The 15,534-nt window shown below is 38.0% G+C and overlaps 1 protein-coding gene across 10 annotated transcripts in view; it reads left to right on the forward strand.

Annotated features, from left to right (window-relative positions):
- The window catches only part of OSBPL9 (oxysterol binding protein like 9), a 171,241-nt gene that overhangs the window by 138,797 nt on the left and 16,910 nt on the right, over positions 1 to 15,534 (forward strand). For 8 of the 10 annotated variants that reach the window (XM_032160823.2, XM_032160824.2, XM_032160821.2 and 5 more), the window contains 4 exons: positions 3,018 to 3,108; positions 4,536 to 4,640; positions 8,498 to 8,657; positions 15,019 to 15,131. In XM_032160823.2, the coding sequence (XP_032016714.1) occupies positions 3,018 to 3,108; positions 4,536 to 4,640; positions 8,498 to 8,657; positions 15,019 to 15,131 (469 nt within the window). The remainder of the gene's footprint in view (positions 1 to 3,017; positions 3,109 to 4,535; positions 4,641 to 8,497; positions 8,658 to 15,018; positions 15,132 to 15,534) is intronic. The other 2 variants (XM_058441860.1, XM_058441861.1) reach the window with 1 other exon arrangement.

Below are 15,534 nucleotides of genomic sequence, written 5' to 3' on the forward strand. Positions count from 1 at the left end.
AATAGAGGAACTATTCATGGAATAAGCCTTAGAGGCAGGCTGCTTAGGTTCAAATAAAATAGCCCTGCCACTCACTACCTGTGACCTTGGCAAATTACTTACCCTTTCTGAGTCTTAATTTCTTTTCCTGTAAAGAAAGCTGAAAGGTTCTACCTTAGAAGTTTGTTGTAAGGTACAGAACAAGCACATAGTATTCAATAAATGTTAGCTATATGTACATGTATGTGTATGTGCAATACATTGTATTACGTGGGTTTCATTAATGTCAAAACAGATTAGGGCTGAGTAGTATTATTTTTGCTTCTCAAGTTCTGTGCATTTATTTTTAAAGCAAGTTGTAGAATGTAATGTGACATATTTTAGCCTGAAGTTGACTGACCAAGGACTGTGGATAAGTGTAGCATAGTTATTTTTTCTACCAAAAACAACAGCAATAACAAAAAGATTGAGTACTTTTAATATACATGCTGTCAAAAGACAAAATTACAACAAATTTAATCATAGATCTAATTGGCTTTTATTCAAGATGCATAAATCGGATCAGCCTCCATTCTACGAAATAGAATGAGAGGTCTCACTGGGTGGTGGCAAAGCAGTGGGTTTTGTAAGGTGAGAACTGTAACAGGAAAAAATGCTGATTGGTTAACATCAGATTTCTTTTAAGGATTAAAACAGAGCATTTCCATATTACACTGATTCGGGTAGACTGGAATCTCCTATTTTCAGAAAAAAAAAAACTGCTTTATTTTGGGATCCACTTACTTCCTTAGAGTTTAATGATACAGTATTTAGCAAGAGTGACTCCATTTTGGTTTGGTCTGATCTGTTGGGCCCTAGTATGAGAGCTCGATCCAAAACAGTGGCCTCCCATAATTTTTGCTTAACAGTGCAAAAAGTTTTTAAGTGTTTTCTTTGATTGACCAGCCTAATTGTAAGAACGTTTCATCTGGAAAATAAAAGATTACATCCAAAAGAGAATTCTGGTCCCTTGTTCCAAAGTTATTTTATTTCTTATTCCCTTCAGTGGGAGGGGTAAGGAGGTGTGACATATTCTCACTGCTATATATCAAAGCGTTAATGGTGGAATTTTGTCATTGTAAAACATTTGGAGTTATTTTCAAGAAAAGCGCTGTGTAAACAAGGAATTTATTTTAAGAACAACTCCACATTTGTTGAGATACTTGTTTAGTTGTTATGGCTTGGTCTGGTATCTGAAAATAGAATCAAAGTAATAACCAGAAAACCCTTAGCACCCATGTAAATACAGACTCTATTTTGCAGACCGGGAAACTGAGGCCCATAGAGGATAAGAGACTTAAAGATTCTAAGCTATTAAAAACTCCAAGTCTCTGTTTCTTTGCTTTTCTCAGTGCTTCAAAACATTCCCCACTTCAGTTTCTTAGTTTTTTTTTTTTTTTTTTTTAATTATTACTGATTGTTTTGGGGGTGTTTTCTCTAAGTGTCCTTCATTTTTCAGTTAAAGTATTTATGGCAGATAAACTATTGTAGTGACAAGAATCAGAATTCCTGTGTTCAAGTCACTTGATTGAAAAGACCTTATTTAATGAGTTTTAGATATTCATGCAGAAAGAGGGCTGGGTTTTTTTGGTTTAAAATTTTTTTTCTTTAACAGTCCTGAACACAATGTATGTTTGTTTGTTTTTCACATGGCCTGGAAAAAAAATTTTTAACTTAGATATTACATGAGAATGCTACAAAAACTTTACCATTACTTCAGTTTCTATTATTAGGTGATTTTAAGTTTTTACAACTGCTTTTTTGGGCTTATTTATTGGCAAAGTATTTCCCTTATATTTCTGTTTTAGTATCTTCTGTTATAAGCACTACTTAATATATATGTGAAGTTCAGTTTTCCAGATCAATTAAAGGTAAAGAACTTACATTTTTATTTCTTGGGTTTTCCCAGTTTGGTCTTCTAAATGGTAAATGTAAACTTTGCTGTGGCAGAGACTTTGGTTTAACATGTACACACTCGCACCCCCCCACCGCCCTATCAGTAAGTTATGGAGTTTTCTTTTTAAAATGCCTTCATGCTGTCAGAATAATTTCTTGACTTAGAATCAGAGAATCCTAGACTTTTCTCCCCTCTAAAATTAACTACGTGTCTGAATTTTTTTGTCCCTCTCTTCCAAATCCTCAGAAAGCAAGCCCTCTTTTCTACACTCCCCAATTAGAAGACACATCTCTTTCTCTTTATTGACCATAAAACTAGACACACAGTCGGCCTTCTGTATCTGTGGATTCAAACAACTGTGGATTAAAAATATTTGAGGAAAAAAAAAGTACCTCTTTACTGAATATGTATATACTGTTTTCCTTGTCATTATTTCCTAAATAATACAGTATAATGGTGATTTATATAATATTTACATAATATTAGGTGTCATAAGTAATTTAGAGGTGATTTAACTTATATGGGAGCGTATGTGTAGGTTGTATGCAAATACTACACCATATTTTATCAGGGACTTGAGTATCTGTGGATTTTGGCATCCTTGGGGGGGTGCTTGGAACCAGTCCCCCTGGATACCTGAGGAGTGACTGTGCTGTGTGATAGCAGCAGTATGGGATGGAAAGATGAGATCCTGGTGGTGCAGGTACATTAGTTGGACATTTGGTGTAACTCACCAAAAGTGAAAAAAAAAAACAGAGAAACAGTATTTGTGGTGAATTAAGAAATTGAGAAGCACCGAATTGAATTGAGAGGTGGTTTTGACTTCCTGAAATCTCCCCACACCATTTTATAACTCCTCAGTTTTTCCATTTAGCTTTATCTTCTTCTGTGACAGAGATTCATTCATTTTCTTTCCTTACTATGCTTTAAGAAACTCTTACACTTCTGTATAGAAGAGGTGTTTCATTTCCTCTTTTCATTTTCATCAACATATCTATATAGCTACCTTCAGGATTTTGCAGTCGTAAATGTGGGCATTTGGGAGGGTAGCATGAGAAGAGCATTTAATTAAAAATAACTATATTGTGTTTCTTTATTTTAGAGTACCATTAATCCTGTAGATGCAATATATCAACCTAGTCCTTTGGAACCTGTGATCAGCACAATGCCTTCCCAGACTGTGTTACCTCCAGGTAATTTGGGAAAATATTTCTTAGATTCATTGATGAGAAAAAAATAATTTGTGTGGCTGTCATAGCAGTCTTAGCTATTACTGTTTATTTTTGGTTTTCATTGTTTTTAATAAATAAAAGGACTCAAAAAATAATACAGCCGAAAGTGAACTGGAAAAAGACGATAATGTTTTGATATTGGCGCTTTACTGAAGTGTGATGAAAGTGGTTTTGTTATTCAAAGTGAGACAGAAAACAAACGTGGTTACTAAGATTTGGATTCACTGGTAGGACAGAATTCTGTGACTCAGAATTCATGGCTAGCAAGGAAAAATTACTATACCTTATTCTGGATAATCCAGGGATGTTCCGTTTTGGGGTATTCTGTGTAGCTCTGAACTATACAAATGGTATGTTCATGGTAGATTTTAAGATAATGAGAAAGTGAAGAAGGAAATTTATGATGCCTACTGATCACATGACATCTGGTTTTTGTTTTTGCTTTTTTTTTTTTTAGAGCAATAAATGCAGTTTTTTTTTAAACTGGCAAAGAAGGACTCAGGACCAATACCTAGCTATACTGACTGATTCCTTTTGCCCTTTTGTTATATCCAACATTTCTGTGTTCTCAGTGATGGCATAGTGAAGTCAGAAATTGTACTGTAAAAGGGAAAACTCTTTTTAAAGGTACTAGTAAGTATGTGAAATCCTTGGTACTAGTAAGTATGTGAAATCCTTTTGTGAGTTTTTACTTCTTTTTTTTTTTTTTGGGGCGGAGCTTGCAGTGAGCCGAGATTGTTGAGTGCAATGGCGCAATCTCGGCTCACTGCAAGCTCCGCCCCCCGGGTTCACGCCATTCTCCTCCCTCAGCCTCCCGAGTAGCTGGGACTACAGGCACCTGCCACTGCGCCCGGCTAATTTTTTTTGTATTTTTAGTAGAGACAGGGTTTCACCGTGTTAGCCAGGATGGTCTCGATCTCCTGACCTCGTGATCTGCCCACCTCGGCCTCCCAAAGTGCTGGGATTACAGGCGTGAGCCACTGCGCCCGGCCGAGTTTTTACTTCTTAAGTGAATTAGCTTAAACTACCTCTCGGGGCTAAAGAGGAGGAGGTACTGTACTCCACTTCAGATTTTATGTGGTTTGAGGCTCAGAAACACATTATCCTCAGAAGCATTTGTTGATTTTACAGCGTAGTTATACTGCAGTATTGGCCTACTGTGGCTGGTCTTTTGATATCCTGCCTGGTATCTTCGTACTCTGTAGCCTATCATCATTGAGTTTAAGAGGCTAGGAAGTCAAAAGGAAGGAGTAGCATGGAACTAGACTTAATGAAATAAAGTTTCAAAAATTACTGGCCTTTAGGATTTTGAATCCCAGACAATTACAGCCAATAGAATGTGTGTTTGGCTGTTTCTGTACCTTATTTTATACGTTCAAATCTCCTAGAACCTGTTCAGTTGTGTAAGTCAGAGCAGCGTCCATCTTCCCTACCAGTTGGACCTGTGTTGGCTACCTTGGGACATCATCAGACTCCTACACCAAATAGTACAGGTACAGATTGGCATAATTTCTTTATGTCTCATAACTATTTATTAACATTTGAGGTTGGTTTGTGACCTCTCATGAGGAGGGAGAAAGTTGAAGAAATGTGTTGTATATTTTCTGTTGGAGATATCTTAGTTTGAACATTACAGTTCCATACATGAAGTGGTTAGCTTTGTGTTTGAAAGAGAAGCTTTAGTAAGTAAGTATTATTTATTTTTAAATTTTTAAAATTTTTATTTTTGAGACAGGGTCTCACTCTGTCATTCAGGCTGGAGTGCAGTGGTACGATCAGGGCTCACTGTAGTTTTGATGTCCCAGGCCTCAGGCTCCCAAGTAGCTGGGACCATGGGCACACACACCACACTTGGCTGATTTTTTAATTTTTGTAGAGAGGAGTCTCCCTGTGTTGCTCAGGCTGGTCTCAAACTCTTGGGCTCAAGCAGTCTTCCGCCTTAGCCTCCCAGTGTGCTGGGATTATACAGGCATGAGGCACCATGCCTGGAATAATTTAAATAAAATAAAATATTACAGAGTTTTGTTTGTTACCTTAACATTTTTTTGGTGATCTGTGTTGACTTTTTGAAAAATCTACTCCAGCTAGACTTGCATACTTTCTTATTATGAAGCTGACACAGAAGTGCACAGAATAAAAACTGAAAGTCCTCTTTACTCTCCCCCCAGTAATTTGCATGCATGTATGTGCATATACATTTATGTTGTGTATTTTTATTGTTTTTGTTTGAACCTAAGTTAGGTTATGTGTTTCTGTGACTTGCGTTTTTCCTTTAACAAACAACACTTAGAGCACTTTCCATGTTTGTAAAATTAGGTCTACAGCATTCTTTTTACAGCTGCCTGGGCAGGTGTTGCTTGTTTTTTCCACTGATGGACGTTTAAGTTTTTTCCAGTGTTCTTCCACTATAAGCAATACTTCGGTGATATCCTTGTACAGCACCTTTGGCATATGTGTATTTTTTTGAAAACATTTATCAATCTTTCACCTTTTTGCTAGTTTTATAGTCAGAAAAAAGATACTTCATTTTAATTTGCATTTTCTTTTTGTTTGTTTAAACGTTTTGTTTTTTGTTTTTGAGATGGAGTCTCACTCTGTCGCCCAGGCTGGAGTCCAGTGGCACCATCTCGACTCACTGCACCCTCCACTTCCTGGGTTGAGGTGATTCTCCTGCCTCAGCCTCCTGAGTGGCTGGGATTAAAGGCGTGCGCCACCATGCCCCACTAATTTTTGTATTTTTAGTAGAGACGGCATTTTTCACTATGTTGGCCAGGCTGGTCTCGAACTCCTGTCCACCTCCACCTCCCAAAGTGCTGGGATTACAGGTGTGAGCCACCATGCCCAGCCTGGATTTTCTTAATTCGTTTAGGCTTATGGTCTTTATTTTTTCTCTATTTTACAGGGATACTATCAGTGTTAGATAGTAGATTTATCTTGTTTTAAAATTAAATGTATGTTGAATAACTTGTAGAACCAAACTCAAGGAAGCATCTAGCACTTTTCACACTGTTAAACCTGGAAACCAAAACCAAAACCACTCTTGAAGAAGTGGGAGATCAGCCCCTTTTGTTCATCCTCAGATATTTTTCCTGGGTAGGATTTTTCCTATGTAATGATGAATAATTACCCTGTGATTTTAAAAATTCGAATTAGTAAAAGTACTGATGCTATTACTTTGATCTTTACTATTTAACAGCATGGGCAGTCGCCTTTGAATTTTGAAAGAAAAAAAATAGCTCCCTTACTTGAAGCTCTTGGGAAAAGGCTGATAAGCAATTTGAATAATGAAATTGAAATATTTTGGTTGACTTCTGTATTTCCTGAGCTGTGTCACCTCTTCTTTGTTTAAAAAATAGTACCTGTTTGTTGTTGTTCGTATTTTTATGTCGGAATTTTGAAACAACCAAAATTCCAAAATTTTCATGTTTGGAAATACGTAAAACTAGCAACAGACTTTGAGAAAGTGAGAAGCTCTTCTTATGTACATTAATTTTAGTAAAAATTATTTCCAGAAGATAATCTTCTGAAAACTATTTCAGTTGAAGATATTTCAAAAATCTAACACTTTAGAGTTAAAGAAAAATTTAAAATTAAATTTCTGTGATTTATATCTTACTTGATTTTTCATCCTAACTTCATTTTCTCCACTTTTCTTTCCCTTACTTCTCTTGTTAATACAAAAAAGAAATAAAGGAATAAGATAAAATGTTTGCTCTCCTAAGTAAATCTCAGGATCTTTTGTTTGCAGTTCCCACTCAAACTTTTCTTCTTAGATAGTTTCACTTGTGTGATCACCTGGAATATTTGCATGCTACTTAATCATTTGCAATTCTTGGTCAATTTTTTTTTTTAATTCCAATAAGAAAAAGCTGCTTTTCTCTCTTACTTTTTCTTTTGGGTAATAAAAAGAATATGAAGTTGTTTACTAATAAGGTGAGCTACCTTTGGAATTTCCAAAATAAACGTTACCTTTTAGGGGTTAAACTTTTTGTGTTATCTTTTTAAAATACCTTTGTGAATATGATGACTAAATGTGGCAAACTGATGTGCTCTTTTTCACAACTATTGAACCATAGATATAGGAATGGGCAAAAAATCCGTAAGTGACTCTGGATTCTTTTTTTTTTTTTTGAGACAAGATCTCACTCTGTTTACCCAGGCTGGAATGCAATGGCACAAACACAACTCACTGCAGCCTTGACCTCCTTAGATCAAGTGATCCTGCCCCAGCCTCTCATGTAGCTGAGACCACAGGCACATGCCACCATGCCCAGCTAATTTATTTATTTATTTTTTTAAGAGATGGGGCTCTCACTTTGTTGCACAGGCTGGTCTTGAACTCCAGGCCTCAAGCAGTCCTCCCATCTGGTGCTCCCAAAGTGCTGGAATTATAGGCATGAGCCATTGTGCCTAGCCTGGATTCATTTTTATTGCTGTCTTCAATTTCTTCCAGAACTGTGGCCCTGGCTTTCAGATTGCCATCAGTGTCTTAATAAACTTTAGTCTTCACCAGACATCTGTAGGTTAGTATAAATTGCCTGACAGCCCTTAAATGCTCAATAAGTTAAATTGATCTTAATACTTCATTTGTCGATTGGTTTGATACTTTTTTGTTCTTGCTTTACTACTAGACAAGGTACCAGATGAACATCTCAGAGATTAGATGGCAGGCTTCTTTCTCTGGGTCTTCATTAATTTCCATTTCTTTAGTTAGACTGTTTAGGAATAGAAAAATGTTCTTCTGAATCTTTTCATTTTCTGCATTCTTCTCATCGTAGTCCTCTATTTTTATCTCCACCTCTGAGCCCCTGACTTAGGTGGAAAAGAAGAGAGGAATTTGGATGGTGTGTGTATTTTCCATGTGATTGCCAAAAAATATCGAATGATAAGAATGTGATATCCTGCAATATTTTAATGTTTATGTGGTCTTAATATTCTTTCCATTTTGCATTCCCAGTGGCTTACTGCTGCATTTTTAGGTATCTGGATCTGCAGTGTAAAATAAAAGCCCCGGTATCCCATTGGTAATCGTATCTGTTGTTGGACTTGCAACTCCACAACTCATATAATCAAAAGGGCCCCCTTCCTAGTATTAATGATAATCTTTAATTATAGAATGAGGACATAGCTTTTTGTTTCATTTATTTAAAAGGCTGTGTCCTCATTTTATATCATGATTTGCCATTTTCTGTGTGGAGTTTAAATGTTGATTTTCTTTATAAATAGTGTAGCGACTTTTACAAACTTAACCAAACTCTTTTTTGATTTTAGAAAAGTCTGCTTTGACTCCATTTCCCTAGTTTCTTCTCTTTCACCAACATTTTTCTCTAAAACCCTTTTAACTTCCTAGGCAGTGGCCATTCACCACCGAGTAGCAGTCTCACTTCTCCAAGCCATGTGAACTTGTCTCCAAATACAGTCCCAGAGTTCTCTTACTCCAGCAGTGAAGATGAATTTTATGATGCTGATGAATTCCATCAAAGTGGCTCATCCCCAAAGCGCTTAATAGAGTAAGTAGATGAACAGAATATGTATTTAAATGATTCTCGTGATTTTTAAAAATCTAATTTGATTTTGAGACTAGTGTTAATGACAGACTTGCCTCATCAGTTATTATTTGGGAAAATTAAAAGGGCAACCTTTTTAATAGAAGTTTTTTTATTGATAAATAATAGTTGTATGGACAACTTGTTTTTAGTTGGCTTATTGAGCAAAGCCAGTTCTGTGAGAGTTTTGATTTTAGTCCTAAGTTACTCCAAATGGAATAAATAGTATCACCTATAGTAATGTGCCAGTGTTATTAGTTGAACCCTGGCCATTTCTACAATACCAACATTAGGAGAGGGTCCAATGAGAGTGAATAAGCTATGAAGCATTATTCAAATAAGAGGCTTCTATTACTTTTTTCTTTTTTTAATTAGAGTGGAAATATTCAACATCTATCAGCCAGGCACTGTGTGCTAGGTTGATATCAAGATTACAAAGATCCAGGCCCTGCCCACAGGGAACTTTTGGGGGAATAGGCAGACATTTATAATCTAATGGAATACATGGTATGGTATCTTAGTCCCTTTAAGCTGCCATAGCAAAATACAGTAATCTAGGTAGCTTATAAACAACAGAAATTTATTTCCTACAGTGTTACGGAGCAAAAGGGGCTTGCTGCCCAATGCACTAGAAGCCATTACTAAGTCCCAGGTTTTTGAGGAAAGAAAAGCTTTTTATTGCAAGTCTACTTACAGGGAAACAGAAGTCCACCGCAAATCTGTCTCTCTGCACTGGCTTTAAGGCACTAATTTTATTTAAAAACGTTTAGGGAGGCCAGGTGTGGTGGCTCCTGCCTGTAATCCCAGCACTTTGGGAGGCCGAAGCTGGCAGATCATGAGGTCAGGAGTTCGAGACCAGCCTAACCAACATGGTGAAACCCTGTCTCTACTAAAAATACCAAAAAAAAAAAAAAAAAAAAAGTTACCCAGGCATGGTGGTGCGTGCCTATAAATTCCAGCTACTCAGGAGGCTGAGTCAGGAGAATCGCTTGAACCTGGGAGGCGGAGGTTGCAGTGAGCTGAGATCACACCACTGCACTGTAGCCTGGGCGACAGAGCAAGACTCTGTCTCCAAACAAACAACAACAACAAAAACAGTTTAGGGAGCCAGGTGTGGTGGCTTATGCCCTTAATCTCAGCAATCTGGGAGGCTGAGGCGGGAGGATCAGTTGAGCCCAGGTGTTTGAGACCAGCTTGGGCAACATGGTAAAACCCTGTCTCTAAAAAAGTACAAAAATTAGCTGAGTGTGGTGGCACACGCCTGTCGTCCTAGCTACTTGGGAGGCTGAGATGGGAGAATCTTTTGAACCCAGGAGGTGTAGGTTGCAGTGAGCCGAGATTGGGCTGCTGCACTCCAGCCTGGGTGACGAGAGTGAGACTCTGTCTTAAAAAAAAAAAAAAGAAGTAGAATTACTGATTTACTTTCATTTTACTTGTGTTTGTTGTAGATGTATTAATAGTTAGCTTAGTTTTTGTTGGGAATTACTTCTAATTCTGCTTTCTCAGGAGTTAGTACTGTTACTATAGCGAGGGTTTTTGCTTTTTAAGACAGTACAAATTTGGAAATAATTAAAGGTGAATTTGCAAGCCAATTACCTTCAGCCAGTCCTTAGACCTTGAATGCTGGTTTCTTTAAATAAGAAATGTTGCATTAAGACTCTAGCTCTCTTAAGTATGCACATGAATTGAGAAATACAGCATTTGTATTATGACTGTATCATAACTGCTCAAAATATTAGCACGTATATGGAAAATGACTATTGCTTCATCAAGTTTTTTGTCTTATGATCAATTCAGCTGTTGAATGTGAGAAAAAGTGAAATATATGTGGTCTAGGTGAATATATATAGTTAAGACATGGAAGGGAGGTTTAAATCTACAACTAAAGAAGGCCAGTGTAGCAGAAAGGGCTTAGTTTAGCATATTGGTTTCTTTTCTTCATTTTGAATGTTAAAACATAAACTATTGAGGAACCATTGTTAGCAGTTTGCCAATAGAAATTTAATTTTGGAAAAAAAGTTTTTATAATGGGTTAAAAGAAAATAAGCATTTGGAAGAAAATTCCAAAATGAAAGGTTATTATTAATTTTTGAAGGATTCAATCATTATTTTATTTAAAAGAGAATTAAAGACCATCTTTTCTTTTTTTTTTTTTTGAGACAGAGTCTCTGTCGCCCAGGCTGGAGTGCAGTGGTGCCATCTTGGCTCACTGCAAGCTCCGCCCCCTGGGTTCATGCCATTCTCCTGCCTCAGCCTCCCGAGTAGCTGGGACTACAGGCGCCCACCACGACGCCCAGCTAATTTTTTGTATCTTTAGTAGAGATGGGGTTTCACCGTGTTAGCCAGGATGACGTCGATCTCCTGACCTCATGATCGGCCTGCCTCAGCCTCCCAAAGTGCTGGGATTACAGGCATGAGCCACTGCGCCCAGCCTTTTTTTGAGACGGAGTTTCACTCTTGTTGCCCAGGCTGGAGTGCAATGGCGCAATCTCGGCTCACTGCAACCTCCGCCTCCTGGCTTCAAGTGATTCTCCTGCCTCAGCCTCTGAATAGCTGGGATTACAGGTGCCCACCACCGTGCCCACCACCATTCCCAGCTAATTTTTGTACTTTTAGTAGAGGCGGGATTTTGCCATGTTGGCCAGGCTGGTGTCGAACTCCTGACGTCAGGCTGTCTGCCCGCCTCGGCCTCCCAAAGTGCTGGGATCACAGGCATGAGCCACTGCACCTGGCCTAGAGACAATACGTTAGCTGTTGTTCTAAACAAAGTGCAATTGAATGTCACTTGCTAGTAAATCACTCATCTATCCATCCTTTAAAAGCATATGACTGTATTCAGTAAAAGCTTGGTAATATGTGGTTAGCTCTTGGTAACATCACTGATAGACACTCTCTGGCCCCGGTTTAAGGGATTCTCCCAAAATTTCTATGAAATCGAAACATTTAAAACACCTGTTGTACCTGTAATAGGCAGGTCTACAAAGTCATGCACAGGCTCATGGGCTTCTTCTGTTCCTGCTGTTAAGGTTCCTTCATTGCTCTCCCAGTACCCTGTCCCATAATAAACACGCAGTTCATGATCATCTCTTTGGAAGGGTCCAGAGTTGAGTTTTTATATCCAACTAACCCACTCTGTGTTCCTTTTCTCCCTCAATTTCACTCTTCCTTGTTTGTATACTCTAATCTAGAAGCCCAAACCACTAAGGACTGCAGATGTTTTATTTGGGCAGCACAGTGTTCTGTTGACTTGTTTTTTGTTTTAACAAGGCTTTAGATCCTTTCAGGTTGGGTATGCTGGCTCCCCAGTTCCATATATATCTTTATGTCTTGGTCCTATCCACATATTCTCTGCCTGGCATCTGTAGGTATTTGAGCTTGTGACACCTGCTGGTGATCAGCTGCTACTGCTGATTTTCTAACTCTGAGATCAAATTTCTTTTTACTATTTTTTGTTTTTGTCTTTCTGAAGGAAGAGAACTTGAAAGCTTAAGTCCTTTCACTATTCTTTTTCTAAAGACCTATACTAATGATAGCTTCTGTGTAACTATGTCACTGAGCACTGTAGTTTACACATTTATAAATTAGATAAAAGTACATGTTGGAAAGAACTTGTACTTTGGAGCCAGAAGTGTTTGAAAGGTCTCCACTACTCACCAGCTGTGTGACTTCAGGCCAGTCATTGAACCTCTGAGCATGTGTGTATTATGAGCGTCATTGTGTTTACCTTAGGGTTGTAATGTAGATACAGACACACCGTGTGTGGTGCATACAAGATACTCAATAAATTGTTACTATAATTCATAGCTTTAAATTGTTTTTGCATACTTTATGATTTTATGCCTAAATTCTAGACAACTTAGCCCATTGCAGATAAAACTTTCCTGTATACATAGATGTTGTTTTTAACTGTTTTCTTCATATCATTTGTTCTGAACAAGGTAAATTATGAAATGGCTGAAAATTTATCCCATTTTTTTCAATTTACAGTCTTATTGAGTATTTCACTTGGCTCAGACATGGTTTCTAACCATGAGTAAGGAGAAAAAACACAACATAAATAGGACCTTTGAAATTACATCTAAAATAAGATTCATATATTATAGGATTTGGGGTTTTTAGGTCAATTGATTTAAAAGATTGACTCTATTTTGAGATACATCACAGAGGCACAAAGCATTTTAAAGGTAACTTTCGTGCTTTTTTTTTTTTTTTTTTGAGACAGAGGGTCTCACTCTATCACTCAGGCTAGAGTGCAGTGGCATGAACACAGCTCACTATAGCCTCAACCTCATGGGCTCAAGTGAGCCTCCCACCTCAGCCTCCCCAGTAGCTGGAACCACAGGCACACACCACCATGCCCAGCTAATTTTTTTTTTTTTTTTTTTGAGACAGAATCTCACTCTGTCGCCCAAACTGGAGCTGGAGTGCAGAGGTGCGATCTTGGCTCGTTGCAACCTCCACCTCCCAGGTTCAAACGATTCTCATGTGTCAGTCTCCAGAGTAGCTGGGACTATAGGCGCATGCCCCCGTGCTCGGCTAACTTTTTGTATTTTTAGTAGAGCTGGGGCTTCACCATGTTAACCAGGCTGGTCTTGAACTCTTCACCTCAAGTGATCTGCCCACCTTGGCTTTTCAAAGTGCTGGGATTACAAGCCTGAGCCACCATGCCCAGCCTAATTTTTTATTTTTGGTAGAGATGGGGTCTCACCATGTTACCCAGGCTAGACTCAAACTCCTGGGCTGAAGTGATCCTCCCACCTTGGCCTCCCAAAGTGTTGGAATTACAGGCTTGAGCCACCATGCCTGGCCCCAGTTCTGTCATTTAATGATCATTTGATTTCTCTTACCTGCGTCTTTTAGACATATTTTTTCATTGCCTCTCAAAACTGGTGAGGTGGACATTAGTTATAGTACCTTGTGATATATACTACTAAATAATCAAAGAAGTAATACTTAGTTACTCAAGGAATTTTGAAAAATAGGTAAGTAACCAGGGCAAACTAGAATACATAATATATTCTAATTTTAGAATATTTTAATATTCTAGTGTTCTAATACAGGCAGAGCCCAGAGGATTTTTACAGCAGTGAAACTATTCTGTGTGATACCATGGTGGATACATGTTGTCATATATTTATCAAAACCGATAGAACAGGCAACTCCAAGAGTGAACCCTAATATAAACTGTAGACTTTGAGTGATAATGATGTGTCAATGTAGGCTCATTGGTTGTAAGAAATATACCTCTCTGGTATGGGATGTTGATCGTGAGGGAGGTTTGCAGGTGTAGAGACAGGGAATATATGCATGCTGTCTATATTTTCTGTTCAGTTTTGCCATGAACCTAAAACTGCTCTAAAAATAAAGTTTATTAATTTAAAAAAATCAAAAGAAGGTAAGCAACAAGGGCAAATTATGATTAGATTAGAATACATAATATGTTTTCACACGTGTAGAGTTGTAATAAGACTATTATATGTGTACTGTTTTATAAATATCTACAATGTGAGAAATTTGATTTCAGTTTTTACATTTAATAAGTAAATTGTGTGCCTTTTTTATTTTTCCTTTATTTATATACGAATACCAACTGGGTGTGGTGGCTCACACCCTGTAAACCCAGTGACTTGGGTGGCTGAGGTGAGAGGATCACTTGAGGCCAGGAGTTCGAGTCCATCCTGGGCAACATAGGGAGACCTTGTCTCTTAAGAAAAATATAAATATACGTGCGTGTGCGCGCGTGCGCACACACACACACACACACTTCCGTGGGTAAAATATGATCACAGGTAAAATAATCTATTAATAATAGAATAATCTTTCTTTAGACCTGTTAACTGGCTCATAAAAGCCAGTTAGCATAAATTCACTTGCATAAATAAGATTTTTTTTATTTTATAATTTCAAGTACAGTTTTTTAATGATTAGGAAGAGTGTTAATACCAATGTGGGCTTTTATCAAAGATCTCAAACATAAAGACAAGACATGTTTCTGAGACTTGCTGTTTTTGAGTTTCTGGAATTGTTGCCAAGAATTGTGACACATTTAGATTTATACCCAGTAACAAAATCAGAAAAGGAACTCTAGTTTTAAACTTAAATGCAGAGGCAAAGATCTCACTAAGTTTTGATGACTTCTAGGTCTTGACTATCAACATGGCTTTGTTGAGCACACCCTATGCATAAAGGATAAGACAAGAGACCTTGTCATCGAGAGAATTCTAAAGTGTGTATATGCATGCGTGGAACCCGCTAACTGTACGAGTCTAGCTTACTATGATTCTAAATTGCTTTCTTTAGCTTAAATAAGGTAATGTTTTTATAGTTCTTCTGGATCTGCCTCAGTCCTGACACACAGCAGCTCGGGAAATAGTCTAAAACGCCCAGATACCACAGAATCACTTAATTCTTCCATGTCCAATGGAACAAGTGATGCTGGTGAGTGACCTTTGATAATTTAACTTTTTTTTTCTTTAAAAATATTTGTGGCCAGGCACGGTGGCTCACACTGTAATCCCAGCACTTTGGGAGACCGAGGTGGGCAGATCACTTGAGGTCCGGAGTTCAAGACCAGCCTGACCAACATGGTGAAACCCTGTCTCTACTAAAAAAACACAAAAAATTAGCTGGGTGTGGTGATGCGTGCCTGTAATCCCAGCTACCAAGGAGGCTGAGTCAGGAGAATCACTTGAACCTGGGAGACGGAGGTTTACAGTGAGCCAAGATCGTGCCATTGCACTCCAGCCTGGGCGACAGAATGAGACTCCATCTCAAACAAACAAACAAAAAAATAGTAATGCTAGTATCAGCACAGATTGGCCCAATTTAGCACCATTCTAAT

Source organism: Hylobates moloch, unplaced genomic scaffold (assembly GCF_009828535.3).
Source record: "Hylobates moloch isolate HMO894 unplaced genomic scaffold, HMol_V3 SCAFFOLD_8, whole genome shotgun sequence".
In the NCBI taxonomy this organism is placed as follows: domain Eukaryota; kingdom Metazoa; phylum Chordata; class Mammalia; order Primates; family Hylobatidae; genus Hylobates; species Hylobates moloch.